Here is a 23,743-nt window from a genome sequence, read left to right on the forward strand (position 1 = left end):
TGATGACATACCGGTAGAGGTATGGAAGCAATTTGGAGAGATGGCTGTGGAGTTTTTGACCAACTTATTCAACAGAATACTAGCGGGCGAAAAGATGCCTGAAGAATGGCGGAAAAGTGTTCTAGTTCCCATTTTTAAGAACAAAGGGGATGTTCAGAGCTGTGGGAACTATAGAGGAATAAAGTTGATGAGCCACACAATGAAGTTATGGGAAAGAGTAGTGGAGGCTAGACTCAGGACAGAAGTAAGTATCTGCGAGCAACAGTATGGTTTCATGCCTAGAAAGAGTACCACAGATGCATTATTTGCCTTGAGGATGCTCGTGGAAAAGTACAGAGAAGGTCAGAAGGAGCTACATTGCGTCTTTGTGGATCTAGAGAAAGCCTATGACAGAGTACCAAGAGAGGAACTGTGGTACTGCATGCGTAAGTCTGGTGTGGCAGAGAAGTATGTTAAAATAGTACAGGACATGTATGATGGCAGCAGAACAATGGTGAGGTGTGCCTTAGGTGTGACAGAGGAATTTAAGGTGGAGGTGGGACTGCATCAGGGATCAGCTCTGAGCCCCTTCCTGTTTGCAGTGGTAATGGATAGGCTGACAGATGAGGTTAGACTGGAATCCCCTTGGACCATGATGTTCGCAGATGATATTGTCATATGCAGTGAAAGCAGGGAGCACGCAGAGGAACAATTGGAAAGATGGAGACATGCACTGGAAAGGAGAGGAATGAAGATTAGCCGAAGTAAAACAGAATATATGTGCGTGAATGAGAAAAGTGGAGGGGGAAGAGTGAGGCTACGGGGAGAAGAGATAGCGAGGGTGGACGACTTCAAATACTTGGGGTCAACAATACAGAGCAATGGAGAGTGTGGTCAGGAAGTGAAGAAACGGGTCCAAGCAGGGTTGGAACAGCTGGCGAAAGGTGTCTGGTGTGTTATGTGACAGAAGAGTCGCCGCTAGGATGAAGGGCAAAGTTTACAAAACAGTGGTGAGGCCGGCCATGATGTACGGATTAGAGACGGTGGCACTGAAGAAACAACAGGAAGCTGAACTGGAGGTGGCAGAAATGAAGATGTTGAGGTTCTCGCTCGGAGTGACCAGGTTGGATAGGATTAGAAATGAGCTCATTCGAGGGACGGCCAAAGCTGGATGTTTTGGAGACAAGATTCGAGAGAGCAGACTTCGATGGTTTGGACATGTTCAGAGGCGAGAGAGTGAGTATATTGGCAGGAGGATGCTGAGGATGGCGCTCCCAGGCAAAAGAGCGAGAGGAAGACCAAAGAGAAGGTTTATGGATGTGGTGAGGGAAGACATGAGGGCAGTTGGGGTTAGAGAGGAAGATGCAGGAGATAGGCTAAGATGGCAAAAGATGACACGCTGTGGCGACCCCTAACGGGACAAGCCGAAAGGAAAAGAAGAAAGAAGAAGAAGTTACCAGAACAGAAAAATGTCAAACTCACACGAGCAGTTTTAATTCTACATGCCAAATTTTGAGGAAAAATCCCCGCTATAATCCAACCTGTGAACTGTCTTCCACATGTTTTGGGAGTACCAAGATGGCGGCCAACACGCCGCAACATGTGTACGCGCTATCCTTTTTTTTTTTTTTTTTCTAGATCAGTGGTTGTACACCGCCTCCTGGCTGAAGATAGCTGGGACAGGCTACTACACGAGCGCGACACTTCTCTGGATTACCAGCTCAGAAAATGAATGGCTCGTTTCACGCTACGCTTTGACCCAACACAGTACTTGAAGACAGAGCGCCGCCGCGCGGCCCATCTTGATGTAAGCATGAAGAACGGACCACGTGATCTAGTATTTAACGTCAACAACATGCATTGAAAGTAAATAAGATTTTTTTTTTTAATGTAGCGTGTGAATGGCGTTTATTTATTCTGCTGCTATAAATATCTTTGAATGTGGGGGGAAAATCGCAATGAATAAATAAATTAATGAAATAAACGGAAGTGCCATCCAACCGGACGTCGACACAATTACGTCACCTGTCGCATACGAAACAAACCGTCGTGTGGTCAGTTAACCGTGTGCACGCACGCAAAAAAGGTCGTGTTTAGACCTCTTTGTAGTCGTTTGCTGCTTTCAGTTACTACGGCGTACAAATTTGCCACTTAACGGAATTTTAGTCTGGGTTATCGTAGCGTATTTTAGTTTGTTTTTGGTTCGGAGAAGATCGAGAGTCCAAACATGGCGCAACAGAGAGGAGTCAACAGTCTGCAGTTTAACCAAGACCACAGTAAGATCCATTTTAAATTGGAGTTTCACATTTTTCACATTCCACTTTCAGAACCACAGCAAGTTCCACCTTCCTGCTCATTCTGTCAGATAATCTACATCCACACCTCAACGTCTCATCCTGAACCTAAATTTGTATTTTTTCTAGTGTGTTTATGAATACACATTCAAGAAATAAGATTAGCCTCGTTTTAACAATAACAAGCGGCAGAAGCTGAATGGCTAGAGCAAAACTCGGTACCTACTTTGAATCATCATTTATATTAACTAGAGCTTTACGTTTATTTAGGTGTTTTGAAAATGTGTTCATAGTAATGATTTAATTTTCAGTAGCTTATCTTAATTTATTTAATGGAAATAATAAATCATTTGAACACTCTGAGTAAAGTGAGCAGTTTGGACATGTCCAGAGGAGGGAGAGTGAATATATTTGTAGAAGGGCGAGGAGGATGGAGCTGCCAGGCACAGCCAAAGATGAGGTGGATGGCTAGTTGGTGTTAGAGAGGAAGGTGCAGGAAGGAAGCTTACATGGAAAAAGAGGATGCTCTGTGTTTACTCCTAACAGGACAAGCCCACAGGAAAAGACAAAGTAACGTAAGCAGGTACATAAATGCAACAATTATTTACATGCATTTTATGTGTTTGTAGACAGAATAATACAACAGATGGTCACTAATCTCCAAATGTGGTGGGCAGTCTGTCTGTTTTTGAAAGTCAAGCATGGTCCTTGAGCACAAATATTTGCTCAAAGCGGCTGTAGTGTTACAAAGTTATTTTTTTCAGGTTGCTTCTGTTGCTCCATGGAGTCGGGTGTGAGGATCTACAACATCGAGCCTCTAATGGAGAAAGGCCACCTGGGTGAGCAGGTCGCCGTCTAGCCGCTCTCTTAACGTGCCACCCCCTCTCCTTCCCCTCGACATGGGCACCGCATTTCCTCCTTTCCAGATCATGAGCAGGTGGGCAGCGTGGCGTTGTGCTCGATGCTGCATCGCTCCAACCTGCTGGCGGTAGTCGGGGGTGGAGTCAATCCCAAATTCTCAGACATATCTGGTGGGTGACTTACTTAAAGCCTTGTTGATAGTGATGATGATGACGACCACGAGCCCACCCTCATGGTCTGGTGCATTTGGTTTCAGTGTTGATCTGGGACGATGCGCGGGAGTCTCGGGATGCTAAAGACAAATTGGTGCTGGAGTTCACTTTCACGAAACCAGTGCTGGCCGTCCGCATGCGACACGACAAGTAAGTTACAAATGCGGGAAATGCGGCATTCCCAAAAGGGAGGACGGCATAAAATACTCGTTAAGCTAAATGCAGAGTTCAAACCCTAACCCTAACCCAGCATCTCTTTTTCTGGGTGGGGGGGGGACAGAGTACAAACCCTAACCCTAGTTTGCGTTCAGGTTGGATTTTGACCCCCGTAGAGTGGCTCTCTATAATAAAGTTTCAATTTCATTTTAAAAATATGGATCTAAGTAATTTGCTTTTTAAAAATGTAATTTGTGTTTATTGAGATTACCTTTTACGGATTTTCAGTTTATTTCTTCTTTCATCTATTGAAATGTCGAATAAAATATAGTTAATGGTGTTTTATGATTCAAATGAAATATTTTTGCTTTTGAGCATCTGGCTCACAGTTTTGAGGACTGGGCTTGAAATCGCGGCCTTCCCTGTGTGGTGTTTGCATGTTCTCCCCAAATAGTTATTGAGCAGATTGAAATTGGAATGATTATTTAAAAAAACTTGTTCTCACTAGGGCCTCGAGCGTGCTGGAGCCTAACCCGGCTATCTTCGGGCAGGAGACAGGGTACACCCTGCACTTGTCGCCAGACAATTGTAGGCCACATTACACAAACGACCATTCGCACTCACAATTTCGAGTCCTCAATGAACCTACTGTGCATGTTTTGGGGATGTGGAAGGAAAGCAGAGAGAACCCACACAGGCACGGAGGAGGACGTGCAAACTCCACACGGCTCACCCGCTGTGTCACTTTATTGAATATACATTATTTATATTGCCTTATTAATTAGCATACTCTGCGGTGCTACAAAGGATAAAATGTCAAAAGTAAAGTAGCATAAAAAAGGTTGTTTTTCCTGGATGGTCGGCGCAGCAAGAGTTGCAGAAGACCCACTCGCTCGCACGTTGAACAGCACCTTACCGTTATTAGTTTTTTCTCATCCAACCGAAGTCTCAGCTCAACATTGCACACTTTCAAGCACAATCGGAGTAGCGAGTTAGTGATAAATAACAGCCGCAGACATGTTTGAGGAGTGGCGGAATGGTCATGGCGACAATACATCCAGGCTCGTGATTGGCTTCAGTGGTGATGACCCGTTAAAGTGTTTGTGGAACTTCCCCATTTCTGCCATCAACCTTTTTTTCTTCCCTTCCCCCGGCCAGTTTTTAGTTGTAACTGATGAGTTTTGCTGGTTAGGAAAGGGCATATCCAACAATGACATAATTGTGCCTGGCGGCTAATTTCTTCATGTAAGGGTAGGGGTGTCAGTTACTAGTGTTTTTGCCCCCCTTCATTGGGCTTTGTCTTTCCAGGATCGTCATGGTGTTGAAGAACCGGATCTACGTGTACAGCTTTCCCGACAAGCCGATCAAGCTGTTTGAGTTTGACACGCGCGACAACCCCAAAGGTCTCGCCCACTCACGCAATATTCCCCCCCCGTTGGGCATTTTGTGATAGCCGGCGCTGTTCCCATCAGGTCTGTGCGACTTGTGTCCTGGCCTAGAGAAGCAGCTGCTTGTCTTCCCGGGACACAAATGCGGAAGTCTGCAGCTGGTGGTAACATCCTCACACTTGACTTTCATCTTTCTCTCCTGTCGCTAACATCATTCCTCTCAGCTGGGGCAAAAATCATTTACTAAAAAAAAAAAAAAAAAAAAGGAAATACAGTTTCATTGCGCTGACCATTTCCACAAGGAAAAATATGAGAAATAATCTGTAGAAACAAAATACAATGCCAGGAAAAAGTATCGACTCCCTTGTCAAATTATATTTTTGTTTGAGATTACTAAACTAAACTAAAATGTAACTATTGGACAAATATAACCCAATTGAACTTCAAATGGTGTTTTGAAAAGATTTTTTTTTTTTTATGAAGGAAAAACAACGATTAAAACTTTACGCAGGCTTTTGTGGAAACATTAATTACTCCTGTTCTTAAATGAACTCATTGTGGCTAATCACAATTTTTGGTTAATGTTCAATAATGACACCAAAGCCTGATGACTTCCGGACCTGTTCAAGAAATCATTTCAAGAGATTTTGTCCAGACGAAATCAAGTCGGGCAAACGATGTAATGAAGCTGCAACAAAATGAAAGGATCCGAAGAAGTTTTTCACAGCACTGTAATCATTCCCATTATTTCCGTGTTAAGTGATGCCTATTATTACCTTGCAGAAAGCTCGTTTGAGCTCAGTAGAGCTGATTCAAACTATCAGCCAGGTGGGAAAGACATCTCATCCCATCTCGCCCACCAGGATCTGTCCAACACCAAACCTGGAACGTCAGCTGCTCCCTTCACCATCAACGCGCATCAGAGCGAGATCGCCTGCGTGGCGCTCAACCAGCCGGGCAGCGTGGCCGCCTCCGCATCTCGCAAGGGGACACTCATCCGGCTCTTTGACACCAGCAGCCGCGACAAACTGGTGGAGCTACGGCGAGGCACCGACCCCGCCACTCTCTACTGGTAAATGCTGCACGCCGGCCTGCTCCCATCGAGCGCTTTTAATATGCTGTTTGCTGTCTACTTCCTTCCGGTGTGCAGCATCAACTTCAGTCACGATTCGTCGTTCTTGTGCGCATCCAGCGACAAAGGGACGGTCCACATCTTTGCGCTGAAAGACACCAAACTCAACCGCCGCTCCGCGTAAGACCGCAGCGGCTGGCGCCTTCAACTCCGTGCCGCCTTGACAGTGTGTGTGTGTGTGTGTGTGTGTGTGTGTGTGTGTGTGTGTTGTGTGTGTGTGTGTGGTGTGTGTGTGTGTGTGTCAGGTTGGCACGCGTTGGTAAGGTCGGCCCTGTGATTGGTCAGTATGTGGACAGTCAGTGGTCGTTGGCCAGCTTCACCGTCCCGGCCGAGTGCGCGTGCATCTGCGCCTTCGGGAAGAACACATCCAAGAACGTAAACTCCGTCATCGGTCAGCCGTCGCTCGCGCGTTGCCGTCGTCTCCTGAGTACACGTGGATGCTGTGAACGTATGTTGTCGTGTCACCCGCAGCCATCTGTGTGGACGGGACATTTCACAAGTACGTGTTCACGCCCGACGGAAACTGCAACCGAGAAGCCTTTGACGTCTACCTGGACATTTGCGACGATGACAACTGTTGAAGGCAAGCCAAGATATGGTCACAAGCGGACTGAGGGTGAAACATACAAGATACGATTTTGTCGTTGTCCTTTTCTATTAGCATAGCTTAGCTTGTCGTGTTCAAGTCAACTGCTTGACATTTTGGTCACAGCGGCCCCTGTTTAGTTGTTGATCAAGGGGGAAACAAATGCACAAAGTTATGTGACAAATTAAAAAAAGTTTTAATCTAAGGTTAAGCCCAGCTCCCAAAATGTACCTTTTTAATCGAAAAGATATTATACACATTGTGACAAGACTTAATCAGATCAGATTGGCCCGATCGGTGTCGGCCGATTACGATTATGATGATTGGCTTTAATGTCATAAAACATCGCATCAGCTCCGCTAAAGACATTTACTTTGCGTAGCTAATGTGTACATATTTATGTATGTGATATTTGAATCCAAAAGCTGGTTTATTTTTTGCCTTTTTGCGTGTCTTTGGACTTAGTACTGTAAATATCTCACATGGAATTAGATTATTTACATTTTTTAAAAAGTCATCAGTTTGTGACAGACGAAACAAAATGCTCGGATCAGACTACAGAGCAAATTTTCTCTTTCACCATTGTGCTATATCAGAATACTGCAATAAAGCCTTTTATTTGATACAACCACATCCCGAGCTTTATAGCTCACTGGGCTTTATCTCGTCAAGTCCAACGCGACCGGATACACTCCATGCCACGGCCACAACGACAACAATTCATTGTGTTGTGTGTATTATAAAACGTGTGCTCGTGGTCAGTGGTGCCTGGGAGAGGACTTTAGAGAGACTTCAAGGCTTGCTCACGATATGTTCATGTACTTTTAATACAATAAGGCTGAGGAGTGGTCAACAAAACGTAATGTAGCCGAGCAAGCTAGTGCTAGCACTAACTGTCGTACCGGTGTTTTGTTTTGATTTAACGTTCCAAAGTTTCGGTGTGTGTGAAGTACGTCATTTTCTGAAAGATTTGTTGGCACCCATAATTGTCATGATGTGATGTTAATTTGGCCTGACTGATTAGAATATGTGACCCATTACATTTTTGAAGATACACAGTCAGCTGTCCACAAGTATGGGCAGGAGGCGGGTTTACACCCTTATCTGTCTGGCAGCCAATCGCCGCGTTTGCGAATGTCTTCATCTAAAACGCATTATTGTCATGAAAAGTAATGACATATATATTTTTCAGTATCCGAGTGCTGGATGTGTGCCTTTAAAGGTCGTGCCCTAGCGAGTTCCGTCAGGAGTCCTAATCTGGTTAGTCGGTTCGTCTGGGTGTGAGCATCTCGGTGCGAGTTGTGGCATACAGCAGCTCCTTGTGTGTTCTCATTTTGTCTTTGTGTGTTTAACTGCTTTAATCTTTGAATGAATGGCTGCTGGAGCTCTCCATGGCCACAGGCCAGGTGACTTAATTATTACGCCTAAACAACAACAAAACAAGTGATTGTAACTTTTTCCAATTTTTATTCAAATTCTGATATCCGTTCATTTTCTGAGTCACTTATCCTCACAAAGGTTGCTTCTGAAGCCAATCCCACCTGTCATCGGGCAGGAGGCGGGGTACAACCTGAACTGGTTGCCAGCCAATCGCAGGGCACATGCAGACAGACAACAGTCGCAATCACAATCACATCTTGGGGCAATTTAGAGTCTCCAATTGATGCATGTTTTGGGGATTTGGAAGGAAAGTGGAGTGCCCGGAGAAACAGCTCACAGGTACGGGGGAGAACATGAAAACTCCACACAAGCGGGCCCGGATTTGAACCCAGTTCCCGAGAACTGTGCAGCAGCCGCTTTAACTGGTTGTTCCACCGTGCCGCAAATTCTGATATATAAATATCCATTTGAAATTTTGTTGGTGAAGAACGAAAAAAAATCTGATGAGGGTCAAAAAAGCCCAGCGGTTATGACTGTAGTCCTCTCGTCATTCATTAGTGATCAGTCATCAAAGTAGTGTAGCGTATAAATACTTAAATACTCTACAAAGTCAAAGTGGAAATTCAAATTTAGTGTACGTTATTTGGAGGGATTTCTTTGTGCACATTTTCAAGTGTCCCATATTCTATTACTATATTATATTATAATATCCCATACATATTGGCTTGGATCTTTGCTGTTCCTGTTGATCAACATGAACATTTGTAGCTTGGGAATTCGTGACTTTTATTGTGAAGAGATGCTGTCACAATCAGCTGTGTGCGGGCAGTGTGGCCGTCCACTGTCCGATTGTGTTGTCAATGTTCGAAGGCTCCTAATCTGAGGAAGAATCGGAACCCAACAGAACTTGCTTCAAAGGCTTCACTTAACAACATTGCAACCTGCCAAGGCAAGTGGCTTGATTACATTTTCAAAATAAAATAATACAATGAAAACAGGACTCACACTTTGTACTTGGGTTGAAGTTGTGATAGTTAAGGTAAAATTCAGCATAGGCTAGGGTGAAAATAATTATAAAACTGTAGTTAAATGCGCAAATCCCATCTATGTGGGGCAGCACATGTAGTGAAGTACAGACAATTTTGAAATTTTCTAAAACAAGGGTCGCAAAAGTCTCATCAGTACAGCGATAATGTATGAACATTTAACCAATGTTAATTCTAACCACTCGTGTCCCAAAGATCAGCTTTGATGCTGCAGTGAGTCGATTCAACGGTGTATGCGTACGCGTGTCTGTGCCGAGTGTGCACTTGTCTGTGCAGTACCCATCCCGTGCTGATGGCGGCGCCAAAAAGAGCTGACGGTGTTGGCGTGCTGCGCGACCTGCAAGTGGCGCTGCAGCTGAAGATCGATGAGCTGATGGAGCGAGACGCATTGATTGACGAGCTGGAGTTGGAGCTGGACGCCAAAGAGCTCCTGATTAGACATCTGCAGGCCGAGCTGGATCGTGAGCGCACTTTTGCGTCGTGTGGTGACAACACAGCTGCTGAAGTGCCAAACAAAGGTGTGAATAACTTAAAACAAAAACAAAAAAAAAAAAAACACCAAACCACAGAAAAGTCTACAAGAAAACACGCTCGAGTGTATGCCAAAAGAGAAGATTGTAAGAGGATAAGAGCATATCGGACAATCAGAGGTCACAAAGGATTTTGAACGATCACTTTTTCCATGATGTACCATTGTGTTTCTGGATGCTGGATCATTGATAATACTACTGATACCGTCCATCAGTCCAAACAGCCCAAACTGAAGTAAAACCAAATAACTGAACAACTAACTAACCAACTAAACGAAGAGAGAAGCCAATGAACAACCCAACTAAAATACCCAACAAATGAAGAAGGATGCCTGTAATGTTACTCATTTGCATTTAGGTACTTACTGTACTGAATTGGGATCTCAAGTGTGCACTTGCACTACACTAATAAGTTCTTGGTTCATGTTGATGACATTCTTCTGTAAGTAGGGCAACAAAAATGATCAAGCCATGGTTACAAGATAATTTTTTTTTGTGCTGTATATAAGACATTTCTGATCCTTGCCAGCTGCTAAAAGTAAAAAATAACTTTCTTATAACATAGAAACTTTTGAAATGAAGGAATCAGTGAAGTATCTGTTACATTTAAAATCAAGTCAGAAGTAAAGTAAAGAAACGACAATATTTTCCAGACACAACGAGCACCGGTTAATAGGTCTGCCCTCTCTGTGTAGCAATTCCCCCCATATACGAGCTGCGCTGTGCAGTCCAGATAATATTGTAGATCGTACGCACGGGGGACATTGTGAAAATTAGGTATTCATACAGAAAGACAGTAAATGTTTATGTACATCCCTTATTTCCGAAAAGTGACTGTAACACAGCAGAAAACCGGCTGAAACTAAACAGAAAAATAGTTGTTTTTATTCATTCAAAAAACTAGCAGGGTCTTCTCCTACACAGGCTAACGCTAGCGTTGTCTTTTTTTTTCAATTGAGGTAGATTCTTATACGCACAATTGAGGGAGATTTTTCTCCTTCTACGCCAGCTGAAATTAAACTCTCCTTTTCCACAGTGTAACCATCTGCGCATGCCCGGACCGGAGTGCCATGTTCGAACCATTTCGTTCAAACATATTTTTGTTGTACTTTTAAACTCAGAGTCACAAAAGCTAGTCAAAAAAACAAAACAAAACAAAACTACATTTTAGCCTCATCGTTAAATATGCCGCGGGGTTCGCAGCTTCTGATAAAGGTAGTGGCTTGTCGTCGGGAAAATACGGTAAGTTACTATTTCAGGGTAACTGTGGCAACACTTCCAATGAATGAACACAACAAACTGGTGACTAACCCTAACAAATGAGACAACAAACAAGTGAAAGAAAGAACCAATGAGTCGGCTAACAAATGAGTTGCGCTAATGAACCAACCAAATAGCAGTTTAATGAACCGGCAAACAAACTAATTAACCAACCAACCAACCAACAAAACAAAAAAGATTGGATGGAGCAATGATTGAGTCAATGACCTAACATGTGACTTTATGAGTATGATCCAATGCGTCAAGTCACTTAGCTTAAGCTTGTGGTTGTTTATGTCCAGCAGGTGGTGAGCCACCGATGATGCGGGTGTCATTGGACGAGCCTCAGCGCACCAAAAGACAGGCAATCTCTGCAGAACCCACAGCTTTAGACCCTGCTCAGCTCACTGATGTCACGCTCACAAGCTACTGCAAAACAAAAGAGTGAGACTCCCGATCCAGGCTGTTTTAGAAAGCATTCCCTAACTCCCTAGTCACTATGTAAAGACTTTTGTACAGTGGATCCATCCATCCGTCGTCTACCGCTTATCCGACGTCTGCTCGGGGGGTTAGTAGCTTTACCAGGGACGCCCACAGACTTAGAGGTTTTTAATCACATCGGTAACCTCAACCACAGAGATAGGACAGCCCGCCTCAGAGAACCCAGACACTGCTTCCTCAATGAAAGGCGTGTCAGTGAAATTGGGGAGCTCATTGAAGTATTCTCCCCACTGAGTCACATCATCCTGAGTGGAGATCAGCAGCGCTCCATCCTCACGATAGACAGTATTGATGATGCACCGGCTCCTCCTCCTCCTCAGACGCTAGATGCTGGACCTGTTTCCTCCCACATGCCCTGCAATTAGCTGGCGACCAGTTCAAGATGTACCCTGTGTCTCTCTTGCAGTCAGCGGGGATAGGCTCTATCTAGCATGTCCGTGATTCAAGTGAGAATAAGTGGCATAGAAAACGTACGGATAGATGAAATGTTTTCTAAATAGTCGACCCAGTATATAGGGCAAGAGGGAGCTTCCCAATACAGCCCCGAAGAACCTGTCCAGCTCCCATCAGAACAAAATAGTGTTTACATGTTTGTGTGCAGATCCAGCGAGCTGATCCAAAGGGCGCTGATGGACAATGACTTCATGAAGCACCTGGAACACGGACAAGTGAGAAGCACTCTGCCGTCTATTTTGTCTCGTCCTTGACGGCCATGTTGTCATGGTTCTGTTTCTCCAGATCCTCACCATTCTGGACTGCATGCGCCCCACCAGCCTGGAGCGAGGATGCTGCGTCATCCAGGAAGGTGACGACGGATCCAGCGTTTATGTTCTCGAGGGTTAGTGACTCCTTTTGCTTGCGCTTCTTTTTCTTCTTCTGGTCCACTGAATGTGGACAGCTCAAGTCCAACATGGAGGAACTTGCCCCGGCCTAGCACAGTGTGCATCCACGTATTGAGTCAGGGCTAACAGCGTTGCACATGTTACTCTACATCCATGCATGCATCCATCCAGTTTCTTTGCCGCTTATCTTCACGAGGGTCACGGCGAGCCCTGGAGCCTATCCCAGCTGTCACCGGGCAGGAGGCGGGGTACACTTTAAAATGGTTGCCAGCCAATCGCAGGGCACATGGAGACAAACAGCCGCACTCACAATCACACCTAGGGGCAATTTTGAGTGTTCAGTTAATTTTGCAAGTTTTTGGGATGTTGGAGGAAACCAGAGTGCCTGGAGAAAAACCCACGCAGGCACGGGGAGAACATGCAAACTCCACACAGGTCGAACCCGGGTCCTCAGAACTGTGAGGCCAACGCTTTACCAGCTGAACCACCGTACCACCGTGCTACTCTCTTGAAAAGATTTTTATTTTTAAGATATCAGATCATTCTGTGTTGTGAGAGATTGCCCAACTCAAAGAGATTATTTCTGGAATCAGATCTTTAAAAATGCGAGACAAATGCAGTGAAACCATGTGCCTAGTCTACATCATCCACTCCCTGAATATCCTACTGTACTAGGATAAAGTGTCATTGCACATCTGCTCCAGTAGTTGGCAGTGGAGCTCTCATTTTCAGAGTCTGCACTGGTAGAATTAGCTGTAGCTTTTACCTGTAGAGTTGTTTTTATTGCACCGAGCAGGCGACTTGAAGTACAGTAAGCTAAGCCAGAAGAGACAACATGATTTTTTTTTTAACAGGGACGGAAAGAAAGGCGGAGAGAGACAACGACAATAAGACAAAAGAAAGTCGCCTGAAAGCCAAGACAAGGAAATATAACGAATCATATGTAGCGATTGGGTTCACCGTGATTACCAGTGGGAAACGAGGAAAAATGGCTGTGTTTACTCTGTCTAAAAATGTTGGCAGCGGATAAATGAATGTGCCACTTAGATTACACCCCTGTCATGGCGATAACCAGATGGATTTTTTTTCAACAGAACCGTGCCAAGTATTGCTGACAATCATCCCGCTTTGTGAAAGCTACTTCAGTAAACCGTTAGCATCATACAAAGTAGCGTACGAAATTGCTCCGTCCCAAAAAACCCCACACCATAGCAGATTTATTCATTTTTGTTTTCTAAGTTTGTGTTTTATATATTGTGCTCCTGACTTAATGTTGCTGAACTGAATTTGAAGTTATTATTTATTGATTTGATGACATTTAGTTTTTCCACTATCAAATTGTGCAATAAGTTAGTCAAAAATGTGAAGTGCCCCCGAGGGTCCAATAATGGAACTGCAGGGGCAGGGCAGGGCAGTACATGTCGTTGCTGAAGTCTAAAAATATGTACAATGTGCATGCACTTATAGATACCTAAAGGCATGTTGATCGTTCTATTTGAGTAAAAGTATTGGTTATACTTGACATAAATATTGAATTAAAACTAAAAAGTATGGTTCAGTAAAAATACTCACAAGTAAAAATGATCCAAAATGTTACTTGAGTAAATGGGATAGGGTTAGGGTTAACCCTAACCCTAACCCTGTCCACATGTGAAACCCTAACCCACCTTTGATAGCGGACGTGGACTGATATCCAATAATCATCAATTCAATGCAGTAAATTTGTGCCGTCAGAGGGTATGGTGGAGGTGACCAAAGAAGGAAAAAAATTGTGCACCATTGGACCTGGAAAAGTGTTTGGAGAGCTCGCCATCTTGTACAACTGCACACGCACGGCCACTGTGACAGGTACACGCACGCACACACACACACACACACACACACCTGTATGCACAAGTACATGCAAACGTGTGTTAGCATGTAAACATACAGCAGCACCCAAAATTACCAGTGCCAAATATGTCCACATCACATCAGTCCAACGTCAACAGATCCTCCAGAACGTGTGTGTGTGTGTGTGTGTGTACAGCACTGACTGATATCAAGTTGTGGGCCATCGACCGTCAGGGGTTTCAAACCATCATGATGAGGACCGGCCTCATCAAACATTCCCAGTACACCGACTTCCTGCGGAGGTAACCGTCACTCGACAATGGGTATGTTCGGAAATTCAATCTGAGAGCGCTCTCTGCACTCGGGAACGCAGTGAAACTCAGAATGTTGTCGGAGTGCGCCGTTCAATTATTCAGAGCGCCACGCTCGGAGCAGCTGGAGAGTCAGCCGGGCTCAGACCTTTACAGGCGCAACTGACGCATTCAGTTTGACGGATGCTCTGACGTTTCCCTGCCAATGGCTAACACTCAGGCATTCTAAATTCATAGAAAGACTCTTTCAACAACTCAACTGAGCTCAGTGACAGCGTAACATTCAAATTCCAAACTTACCCATTGGAACATGAGGATGTCACATCACGATGTCATATTGACGCCATCTCTTTCTCCCACTAGCGTTCCGTCCTTTCAGGCCCTTCCTGAGGACATCCTCAGCAAGCTGGCGGACGTTCTGGAGGAGGCGAGTTCTGTCCCGCCCGACACCTTTCGATCAAAGAAACTTTGTATCTGCTAATGTGACCGTGTGTGTGTGTGTGTGTGTGTGTGTGTGTGTGTGTGTGGTGTGTGTGTGTGTGTGTGTGTGTGTGTGGTCAGACTCACTACACAGATGGTGATTACATCATTCGACAGGGTGCCACGGGGGACACCTTCTTCATCATCAGTGAGGGTCAGGTGAGCACTGCCTTCTTCCTGTCCACATGTGAAACCAACTCAATAATGAAAATTTCAATTCCAAAAACATTGTCATTGATCAAATGAAAAGTAAAAACAGGGATTTAGAAAATGCAAACTCAACCACGATTGTCTTGGAAACCAAACACATTTCCTCCCACATCCCAAAAAGCCTGCAACATTAATTGGACACTCTAAATTGCTCCTAGGTGTGAGTGTGACTGCGACTCTTGTCTGTCTCCATGTGCCCTGCGATTGGCTGGCTACCAGTTAAGGGCGTAACCTGCCTCCTGCCTGTTGACAGCTGGAATAGGCTCCAGCACTCGCCGCGATTCTTGTGAGGATAAGCGGCTAAAGAAATGGATGGCTGTTACTTGCATTGATGTAATAGTGTAAATGTCGAGTGTTGCTTCCCACCTCTGTAGCGCTGGTATCACATGTTTCCTAACCCTGAAACAAAGCCTTCACAGTATATGAAACTTAAAGAAATGACGTAACCTGCTGCAAAATGTAATTAAAATAGAATTTGAAAAATGTAAAAAAAAAAAAAAACAAACGCAAACCTCAAACTACTGAAAAACCCCGAACCCTTCCGACATGGTGCGCAGGTGACCGTGTCGCAGCAGAGCGCCCCCAGTGATGAGAAGGTGATGCTTTCTAAAGGAGACTGGTTTGGCGAGCAGGCGCTGAAGGGGTGAACACGCAGCAACGTGGTGCCACGTTACCGTCCTCGTCACAACTTTCCAACTTCCTGCCGGCTGCTTTTTTTGTAGGGAGGATGTCCGCACAGCCAGCGTGACAGCAGTCGGTGCTGTCACTTGTCTGGTGGTGGACAGAGAGTGAGTGACCTCGGCGTCTTTTCTTTGTCATCTTCACGCCGCATGCATCAACCGCGTGTTGGTTGCACTCCGAGTTTAAAGGGCCCATCTCACTGGCAGAGCTGGCGAGAGTTGCCAAATATTGTATTCCAGTAAGAGTACTATAACTTTGGAGTAAAATTCAAAAGCAGTCCTCTAAATATTTACTTGAGCAAGAAAGTAGTCATTGAAAAAAGAACTTCAGTAAAGGGCCAGTCGTCAGTAACTTATGATTGGGAAAAGAAAATACACCTGCCACCATTTCAGTTTTAAGTGCCCAAACTAACACGTGCATAGATCCTTCCAGAAGAGTTATTGTATTTAATCACTTCAATGAAGACTTATTGATTATTCTGTGTGCGTGTGCATGCAAAATATACCGAGATTACAGCATGACACGAAGCATGTTTCACAGTGATTTAGAGGGCTAAAATGGCTAATGTTGCTCAATGTACATCCAAAACAACTGTCCAAACATCTGCAACTTACCCCAAGGTGTTTTCTCAAGTTAGAAGTGGGCTGAAATAGCCACATTTTGGTGCTCACGTACCTGGGTCGCAGTGACTCATGAGACCAAAATATTGCATACTCTTAAACTAGGGAAAGTCCGATGACATCCCGTGTTTTATCCCTGTGCATATGGGCAACAGGCTTTAGGCACACACACACACACACACACACACACTCGGGGAAACTGAGTGAAGGCGTCTTGCTTACTCCATCAGGTCTCAGTTGCATAGTCATAATTGGCCTCCTCGACATCTCCCAGATGTCCCAGAGACCTTTGATTGATGAAAACTCCCAATTAGTCTCTAATCCAGTGAGATTGGACCAAAGAAACCCAACTTTCAGGTTTCAGGTTTTACTTTCAGGTAAAAACTCTCAGGTTTTAAACCCTAACCCATCAAAGGTGTGTTGAATTAACAAGTCGAGTCAAAAGGGTCCTTGTTTTGGTCAGCGGTTTTCCTGCCAGCTTCATGCCACCACCATCTGTGGCGTGTCAGTTTCACACCAGTCCGTTTGGCAGGTCCTTCAAGCAGCTTATTGGCGGCCTGGAGGAAGTCAACGACAACCAGAGCGATGACAACGAAGTCAAAGCCAAGTGAGCACGAGACGAGGCGAGCCAGCGTGTGACGCTGGGGTGTTGAGCTAACAGCGAGCTAACACATGTGCACAGGCGTCGGGCAGAGGATGACTTTTTCTCAAGTGTGAGGCTGAATGACTTCAATGTGGTCTGCACCCTGGGCGTTGGTGGCTTCAGCCGCGTTGAGCTGGTGGGGCCCCGGGGGTGTTTGAGGCGTGATGACGTGGTATAATATGTTGTGACATGGGGTGATGATGCGTTAAGGTTCAGCTGAAAAGCGACACCGGGCGCTCGTTCGCTCTTAAAGTGTTGAAAAAGCGCCACATCCTCGACACCAGGCAGCAGGAACACATCCTGTCGGAACGTCGCATCATGATGGATGTCCACAGCCGCTTCATCATCAGGTTGTTTCATAACTGTAGCGTTGAATATAATTAGGAGGCCTCACTATTGTATCGTCACATTTTCAAATGTAAAGAGCTGGTCAATAGTAAAATACCCGTGAAAAAAGGACTTGAGCATAGTAACATTGTACTCGGTGACTTCCCGTCACTGACTTTGAATGACAGTGACAGTTAAAGAGGATGTGACTCTCCCACTCACTCACTCACTCACTGCAGGTTGTATCGGACCTTCCGGGACCCCAAGTATTTGTATATGCTGTTGGAGGTTTGTCTTGGCGGCGAGCTGTGGACGCTCCTACGAGACAGGTGAGCATTACCACACGATGGTCTTTGAAAAACAACAAAAACATCTCATGTTTTGCCAAGGACCACACCTCCATGTTTTTGAAGTACCTCGTTGTGACCGTTTCAGACAGTGTCTGACGTTAACGGATGGCCCAGGGCTTTGCCTGCAAAAAGTCCAAAACATCTTACTGCTATTGTTCAGTCTTAAGTACTATGGCTCCCAGTCAACTGTAGAATAAATATTAAAGTTCCGCTACTGGTCTAGAATGGGTTAGATCTAGATGGGTTAGTGCTTGAAATAAAGATGAAGGGAATATAAAACCCAGTAGGGCTCTGAGATCTGCGGACTCTGGTGAAATAGGGGCGCACAGACTCCACAGTAAAGTGGTGTAGCCGAGTTTAACTACTATTATGTGCATAAATGGAGATGACGTTACCTCCAAGTCTAAATGTTTTTAAGTCCAGGTTTAAAGTTATTTTGTTTAGGGGTTAGATCATTTCTATTCCAATGATATTTGTTGGACTGCATGCTGATGTTATTGTATCTTTATTTTTCTCTTTGCTTGAAATGTGTTAAGATCTGTTTTTCTTTCTTTTTTTTAATGCTTTTGATCATATAAAACACTGAATTGTGTGAAAATGCACTATATTAATAAATTTGCTTTGCATTGAGAGAATATCTTGTGATGTCCTTGTTTTGACAGGGGCTCGTTTGACGACGGGACCACGAGATTCTACACAGCATGTGTCATTGAGGCTCTGGCAGAACTCCACTCTAAAGGGATCATCTACCGAGACCTCAAACCGGAGAACATCATACTGGACCACAGAGGCTACGCCAAGCTGGTTAATCTCCAAAACTTTTGTTAAGGAAGTTGGGCCGATGCAGACAGGAATTGATGTCATGTTGGCTGTTAGGTGGACTTTGGCTTTGCTAAGAAAGTCGGCCTGGGGAAGAAGACCTGGACCTTTTGCGGGACTCCTGAGTACGTGGCCCCGGAGATCATCCTCAACAAAGGTCACGACAGCTCGGCTGACTGCTGGTCTCTCGGGATTCTGGTCTTTGAGCTTCTCAGCGGAAGGTTTGCATGACAATACTGCCACTAGCGTGTGAGCATGTTCGCATTAACACGGCAAACACTTCTCGGTCCCGCAGTCCACCGTTTTCTGGTTCCGACCCAATGAAGACATACAACATCATCCTTAGGGGCATCGACATGGTGGAGTTTCCCAAAAAGATCACTAAGAGTGCTGCCAACCTCATCAAGAGACTCTGCAGGTTGTGGCCTTTCAAAGACTCTGCTTGAAAATGTGTAAACCTCACAGTATTTAACACTGAGGGGTCATCTCGGGACCACAGAGCTGCACGGCCACATTAATTACTTACAATGTGTGGTTTACACAAATAGCATGTAATGAAGTCCTTTGTGCAGTGACGGAAGAGCTTATGGTATTGCTGCAAAAAAAGCACTATACTTATTGTTCTACTTTTATATGAAACAAGCATTTTACAAATAAAATGGTGATGTGAGTGAGTATGAAGTCACGGTGAGTAGGTCGTTTCTTGTTTTGATATCATTTTAAATTGAAAGCTAATGTTAATACCCTAACCATTGGACTGCAATCTGTGTCATTCAAATTATGGTGAAAATGCAATTTTTTTCACACATATAGCTGAGATATCTTGAGCTATTCAACCAATGTTAGGTAAATGATGGATAGAGCGTTAGCTATCGGCTCCATGAATGATGTTAACATCCTCACAGATGACAGTCTACATGACTTGCACAAGAAATAGTCAGGAAGAAGATAGCATCTGTTACAAATTGGGAGTATAAACCGAATACACCTAAAATGAATTGTTATAAATGTCTGAGTCAGAGGCAAGTACGTATGTGTGTGTGTGTGTGTGTGTGTGTGTGTGTGTGTGTGTGTTTGTGTGTGAGAGACAGGGACAACCCCTCAGAACGTCTTGGGAACCAGAAGAATGGTGTGAAGGACATCCAGAAGCACAAGTGAGGCATACGACACGCATCTTGCTCATGTCTTTATCATCATGTCAATATATCCTCCTTCACCCCCAATCAGGTGGTTCGAAGGCTTCAACTGGGATGGCCTCCGGCAAGGAACCATGGATTCCCCGTTCACGCCAAGGGTGAGCGGTGACACCGTTTGCCCCATCAAAGCGAGTCAAATAAACTCAGCTGTCAAAGGCACACTTGTTCCATATTGGGTTAGGGTTAGCATCAGAGGTATATTAAATACGTCAGAGGTACAGTATTTTGAATTCACCCTATAATCAAAGATGTTTTATTTCACGCAGCATCTACAATGTGTGGTGTTTGCATTTGATCGGTTAGGGTTAGGGTTAGGGTCACACTTGTAAACAGCGTTGACTTAACTGCACTATTAGCGGCATGTCGAAATTATTCTGTCATCAGCGCCTGCTGTGTGGCTTTTCAGGCTGTCATCAGCGCCGTGTGCTTTTGCCATCAGGTGGACGGCCCGCTGGACAACAGCAACTTTGACGACTTCCCTGTAGACTCAGAGGAACCGCCCCCGGATGAGGAGTCCGGTTGGGACCAAGAGTTCTGACCGGGATTATGCAGCCATGCAAAAAAGGACTTGAAAAACTTTTGGACTTTTTGTGGACAACCAAGTCAGAATGTTTGCACAGGAACTACGCTATCCCTCAATAACTTTGATGTCCTGCAGCCATTTCTTCTTTAGGTTTAGGTTAGGCGTTTGAGCTGAGCATCTCCCGGAGGTTAGGCGAAGGAGTCCGAGTACGCCCTCTCCTGGAATTCCGATACCCGAAGTACTGGTATTTATTTCTTATAGTAATTATTTATTTATTTGTAAATGAAATTTTAAATCTCAATTGTATTTATGATTAAAAAGTAGTTTTTAGAAATATTTTAGTCCAAAATGAATGTTTTTAGATGAAAAAAAATGGTAAAAACCTACAAAAAAGAAAAAAATCAAAAATCACTCACTAATCAATAAATTGGTCAATAACCGATAAATCAAACAAAAATCCATAAATCAACCGCCGTGACCGGTCAATAATACGTGCCCGACAACGTTTCGGCTCTCTGAGCCTTCCCCAGGTCGATTTGTCACAAAGTCACAGCGCAGCAGGTTTGGTGATGTTGATGCTTCCAAGGCCAAACTTCAACTGACAGTTTTGAGCTATTTCACTCCGTTTTTACCACACTTATTTCTGAACCATGTGTCAGCTCTACCAAATTGAATAGCATATACTAATGACTATGTATATGAATGATTAATCTTGACTATATGAATACCTGGTGTACGGTAGTATTTCTGTTTGTCGTACTTTTTGTGTACTTTGTAGTATTTTTGTTTTTTGAATATTGAATATATTTTGGATATACAGTATATTTATATAAATTATAATTATATAATATATTTGAATACATTTTATATAAATATATTTTTCTTTTATTGAATGTAATTGTTTTTAAGGAATTGGAATTGTAGTACGTGTTTTATATTTTTGTAGTTTTTAAAAGGGTTAGGGTTAGGCAGTGGAAGTTGAACCCTCCCTCTCCCCTGGTAGGCGTTGGGCCCGCCATTAAAGCGGAAGGGAGGTGCACCGGCCCTCCGATCGAAGGGCCTCCCTCCTCCGAAATTCCACCTCCTCACTCCACGTCTTTCCTCCTGACGTGGCGGTCTCCAGTACATTTTTGACAAAAACGAGTGCCAGGCCAAGGTCTGTTTTTTTCAAGGTTAGGGTTAGGTGAGGGGAGCTGAGCCTTCCCATTCTGGTGTCCAGGGCGAGCGCCCCTTCCCCCAGGACGGGAAGGAAATGCGCGGCCCATTTCCGTCGGTGTCCCTGCGGTGGTGGTCGCGGCGATGCCCGTGGTTTTGGTTCGCATGTGGGCCAGACCCCATCTCGCCGTTCGGGTGCGTCATCACGGTTGTTGAAACAAGTCTTTACAGTGTAGAACCTGGTGGGAGCTTGTTATTTTGTGAGAGACAATGTGTGCGGATGGGGAAATAGACACTTACCTGAGGGAGAAAAAAGTTTGTCCACCAGAGAAATGCCAAATGATGTGGGTTGCCAAAAAAAGGAAAAGAGGCAAAGTACAGAAAAATAAGTGAAGTTATATGGTAGGGTTAGGTTAGGGTTAGGTTAGGGTTAGGTGAGGGGAACTGAGCCTTCCCGTTCTGGTGTCCAGGGCGAGCGCCCCTTCCCCCAGGACGGGAAGGAAATGCGCGGTCCATTCTCCTGTGCCCATTTCCGTCGGTGTCCCTGTGGTGGTGGTCGCGGCGATGCCCGTGGTTTTGGTTCGCATGTGGGCCGGACCCCATCTCGCGGTTCGGGTGCGTCATCACGGTTGTTTTACAGTGTAGAACCTGGTGGGAGCTTGTTATTTTGTGAGAGACAATGTGTGCGGGTGGGGGAAATAGACACTTACCTGAGGGAGAAAAAAGTTTGTCCCCCAGAGAAATGCCAAAGGATGTGGGTTGCCAAAAAAAGGAAAAGAGGCAAAGTGCAGAAAAATAGTGAAGATGTATGGTAAAAAAATTACTTTGGAGTAAAGTAATGAACTAGGAAAAATACCATAAAAATGATTGCAAAACAAATTAGTGCAAACAAAGAAGGCCAACACTCCTTCTCCACTTAGACAAAGGAAGAGAAGGGGGGGGGGTTGTTTGTTTTTGTTTGGGGCCTTCACTTTTAGCACAAAGGGATTATAGCGCTGCAGGCCTCAAAAAAAATTGTTTTGAGGTTGCTTTGCTAAGAAAAAGTCCTTGGTGCCAAAAAAAGGGGTTTTAAAGATGGTAAAAAGGTAGGAAAGGGTGCAAAAAACAAAATTGTGTTTTTTTTTTTTTTTTAAAAAAGACAAGAGCAGAACTCTGTTTGCTAAAGGGCACTTTGGGCCTAGGGGATATTCCCCAGACGTTTAAGGCCCCTGAGCAAACTGGAGTATAACACCTATGAATAAGTTCTCTTAAAATCCAAAAATATATAAGGAAAATATATACTTATCTGTGTGTGCTGATCGATTAACGTATCGACGAGTAGTTTTGTGTCTTCATCAGAATCTATAGCACACAATTCCCAGCGGCAGCAGCGTCTTGTGCGTGTGGATCCTCAGGCGTTCAGAGTTGAACTTCTGTTTGTGTCCAAGCTGCTCGCTGGGGCTCTTAAATCTCCCCGTAGTTGCAGTTTCATTTGTTTTGCAAATTTGGGCTGTGGATGGCTTGGAAAGTGGGTGGAACTCTTCTTGTGGATGGGCACCATTGGGTTACTCCTCCTTCGTTAGTATTGTACTTGGGGTTGGGATGTTCACCAGCATTTGTCTGTTTGTGGGGGCGGCTCCATGCATTTGCAAGATGTTGTTGGGGCCTCGTTTTGTGAATGCTTTGTCCTTCTTCCTCCCATCGTTGTCGTTATCCTGCAGAGCTAGCTCGGACGACCGATTTTAGCATTTGAAAGCGGCACACACCGGTTATGGATTTGTTTTGCTTTTAAGAGTCTATTTTTTTATTTTATGCTAAGGTTGATATAAAATTAGTCCTAGGGTTTGAGCGTGTTAGGGTTGACGCTAAGATTAGGGCTAAGTAAAGTAAATCAACAGTTATGTTTAGGTATGGGGGGAGGGAATATGATTTTGAAGTTTAAGAATGAAGTATTTTAGTTTTGAATTAGAATTAGAAAAGTAATAAATAGGTGGGTATTGTGGTTAGAAAAGGTTTGAGGAAAGTAGATCGGTTGTTGTGTTTAGGGGGGGGGGGGTTTGAAAAGGCATACAGTTTTTAAATTTAAGATAAGATATTTTAATTTTGAAAATAAGAATAGAGTAGTTATGAGGCTAGGTGATCTTTGTGTTTAGGGAAGGTTTAAGAGTGTAAGTTTATACTTGTGTTTAGGGCTAGGGTTAGGTTAGGGTTAGGGTTAGGGTTAGGGTTAGGGTTAGGGTTAGGGTTAGGTTAGAGGGTTAGGGTTAGGGTTAGGCAGTGGAGGTTGAACCCTCCCTCCCCCTGGTAGGCATTGGGCCCGCCATTGAAGCGGAAGGGAGGTGCACCGGCCCTCCGATCGAAGTGCCTCCCTCCTCCGAAATTCCACCTCCTCGTTCCACGTCTTTCCTCCTGGCGTGGCGGTCTCCAGTACATTTTTGTTGTCAAAAAC

General features: G+C 44.5%; 2 protein-coding genes and 1 long non-coding RNA gene across 11 annotated transcripts; 2 read left to right on the forward strand and 1 right to left on the reverse strand.

The window, feature by feature from the left end:
* Positions 1-1,990: 1,990 nt before the first annotated feature.
* On the forward strand, positions 1,991-7,241 carry wdr45 (WD repeat domain 45). 3 transcript variants are annotated; one of them, XM_061801041.1, is made up of 11 exons: positions 1,991-2,255; positions 2,820-2,856; positions 3,038-3,112; positions 3,200-3,304; positions 3,391-3,496; positions 4,811-4,905; positions 4,975-5,054; positions 5,754-5,962; positions 6,041-6,142; positions 6,268-6,413; positions 6,494-7,241. In XM_061801041.1, the coding sequence occupies exons 3-11, from the start codon at positions 3,055-3,057 to the stop codon at positions 6,601-6,603; spliced, it is 1,011 nt and encodes a 336-aa protein (XP_061657025.1). In that variant the 5' UTR covers positions 1,991-2,255; positions 2,820-2,856; positions 3,038-3,054; the 3' UTR covers positions 6,604-7,241. The 3 variants fall into 3 exon arrangements, with proteins under 3 accessions (XP_061657025.1, XP_061657024.1, XP_061657026.1); XM_061801040.1 differs by lacking the exon at positions 2,820-2,856; XM_061801042.1 differs by lacking the exons at positions 2,820-2,856; positions 6,494-7,241 and having other exon boundaries at positions 5,674-5,962; positions 6,268-6,409.
* A 135-nt stretch (positions 7,242-7,376) lies between these two features.
* LOC133490675 (cGMP-dependent protein kinase 1-like) lies at positions 7,377-20,496 on the forward strand. Of its 7 annotated transcripts, none has more exons than XM_061801031.1 (21): positions 7,377-7,868; positions 8,859-9,552; positions 11,127-11,268; positions 11,927-11,993; positions 12,064-12,163; positions 13,902-14,015; positions 14,197-14,302; positions 14,675-14,738; positions 14,873-14,950; positions 15,559-15,644; positions 15,724-15,789; positions 16,835-16,909; positions 16,985-17,081; positions 17,156-17,295; positions 17,512-17,601; positions 18,285-18,426; positions 18,499-18,662; positions 18,737-18,859; positions 19,533-19,595; positions 19,669-19,735; positions 20,077-20,496. In XM_061801031.1, exons 2-21 carry the CDS (start codon positions 9,327-9,329, stop codon positions 20,173-20,175), a joined length of 2,109 nt encoding a protein of 702 aa, XP_061657015.1. In that variant the 5' UTR covers positions 7,377-7,868; positions 8,859-9,326; the 3' UTR covers positions 20,176-20,496. The 7 variants fall into 7 exon arrangements, with proteins under 7 accessions (XP_061657015.1, XP_061657016.1, XP_061657020.1 ...); XM_061801032.1 differs by having other exon boundaries at positions 9,311-9,552; XM_061801036.1 differs by having other exon boundaries at positions 7,377-9,552; positions 19,529-19,595.
* LOC133490677 (uncharacterized) lies at positions 9,409-17,592 on the reverse strand. The gene is made up of 4 exons (XR_009792261.1): positions 17,499-17,592; positions 14,879-14,968; positions 14,612-14,761; positions 9,409-9,534 (listed from the first exon to the last, which is right to left on the reverse strand). It is a non-coding gene; the product is annotated as an uncharacterized LOC133490677 (long non-coding RNA).
* Positions 20,497-23,743: the final 3,247 nt, after the last annotated feature.

This window comes from Syngnathoides biaculeatus, chromosome 17 (assembly GCF_019802595.1).
Source record: "Syngnathoides biaculeatus isolate LvHL_M chromosome 17, ASM1980259v1, whole genome shotgun sequence".
NCBI classification, from domain to species: Eukaryota; Metazoa; Chordata; class Actinopteri; order Syngnathiformes; family Syngnathidae; genus Syngnathoides; species Syngnathoides biaculeatus.

Bases quoted from the DNA above. Each gene is read 5' to 3' on its own strand.
- wdr45 (XM_061801040.1), top strand. From the start codon at position 2,207: ATGGCGCAACAGAGAGGAGTCAACAGTCTGCAGTTTAACCAAGACCAC. The intron at 5,055-5,753 runs GTAACATCCTCA...CTCGCCCACCAG, and splicing joins GCGGAAGTCTGCAGCTGGTG to GATCTGTCCAACACCAAACC. The intron at 6,143-6,267 runs GTAAGACCGCAG...TGTGTGTGTCAG, and splicing joins AAACTCAACCGCCGCTCCGC to GTTGGCACGCGTTGGTAAGG.
- LOC133490675 (XM_061801031.1), top strand. From the start codon at position 9,327: ATGGCGGCGCCAAAAAGAGCTGACGGTGTTGGCGTGCTGCGCGACCTG. The intron at 14,016-14,196 runs GTACACGCACGC...GTGTGTGTACAG, and splicing joins ACGCACGGCCACTGTGACAG to CACTGACTGATATCAAGTTG. The intron at 17,602-18,284 runs GTGAGCATTACC...TTGTTTTGACAG, and splicing joins TGGACGCTCCTACGAGACAG to GGGCTCGTTTGACGACGGGA.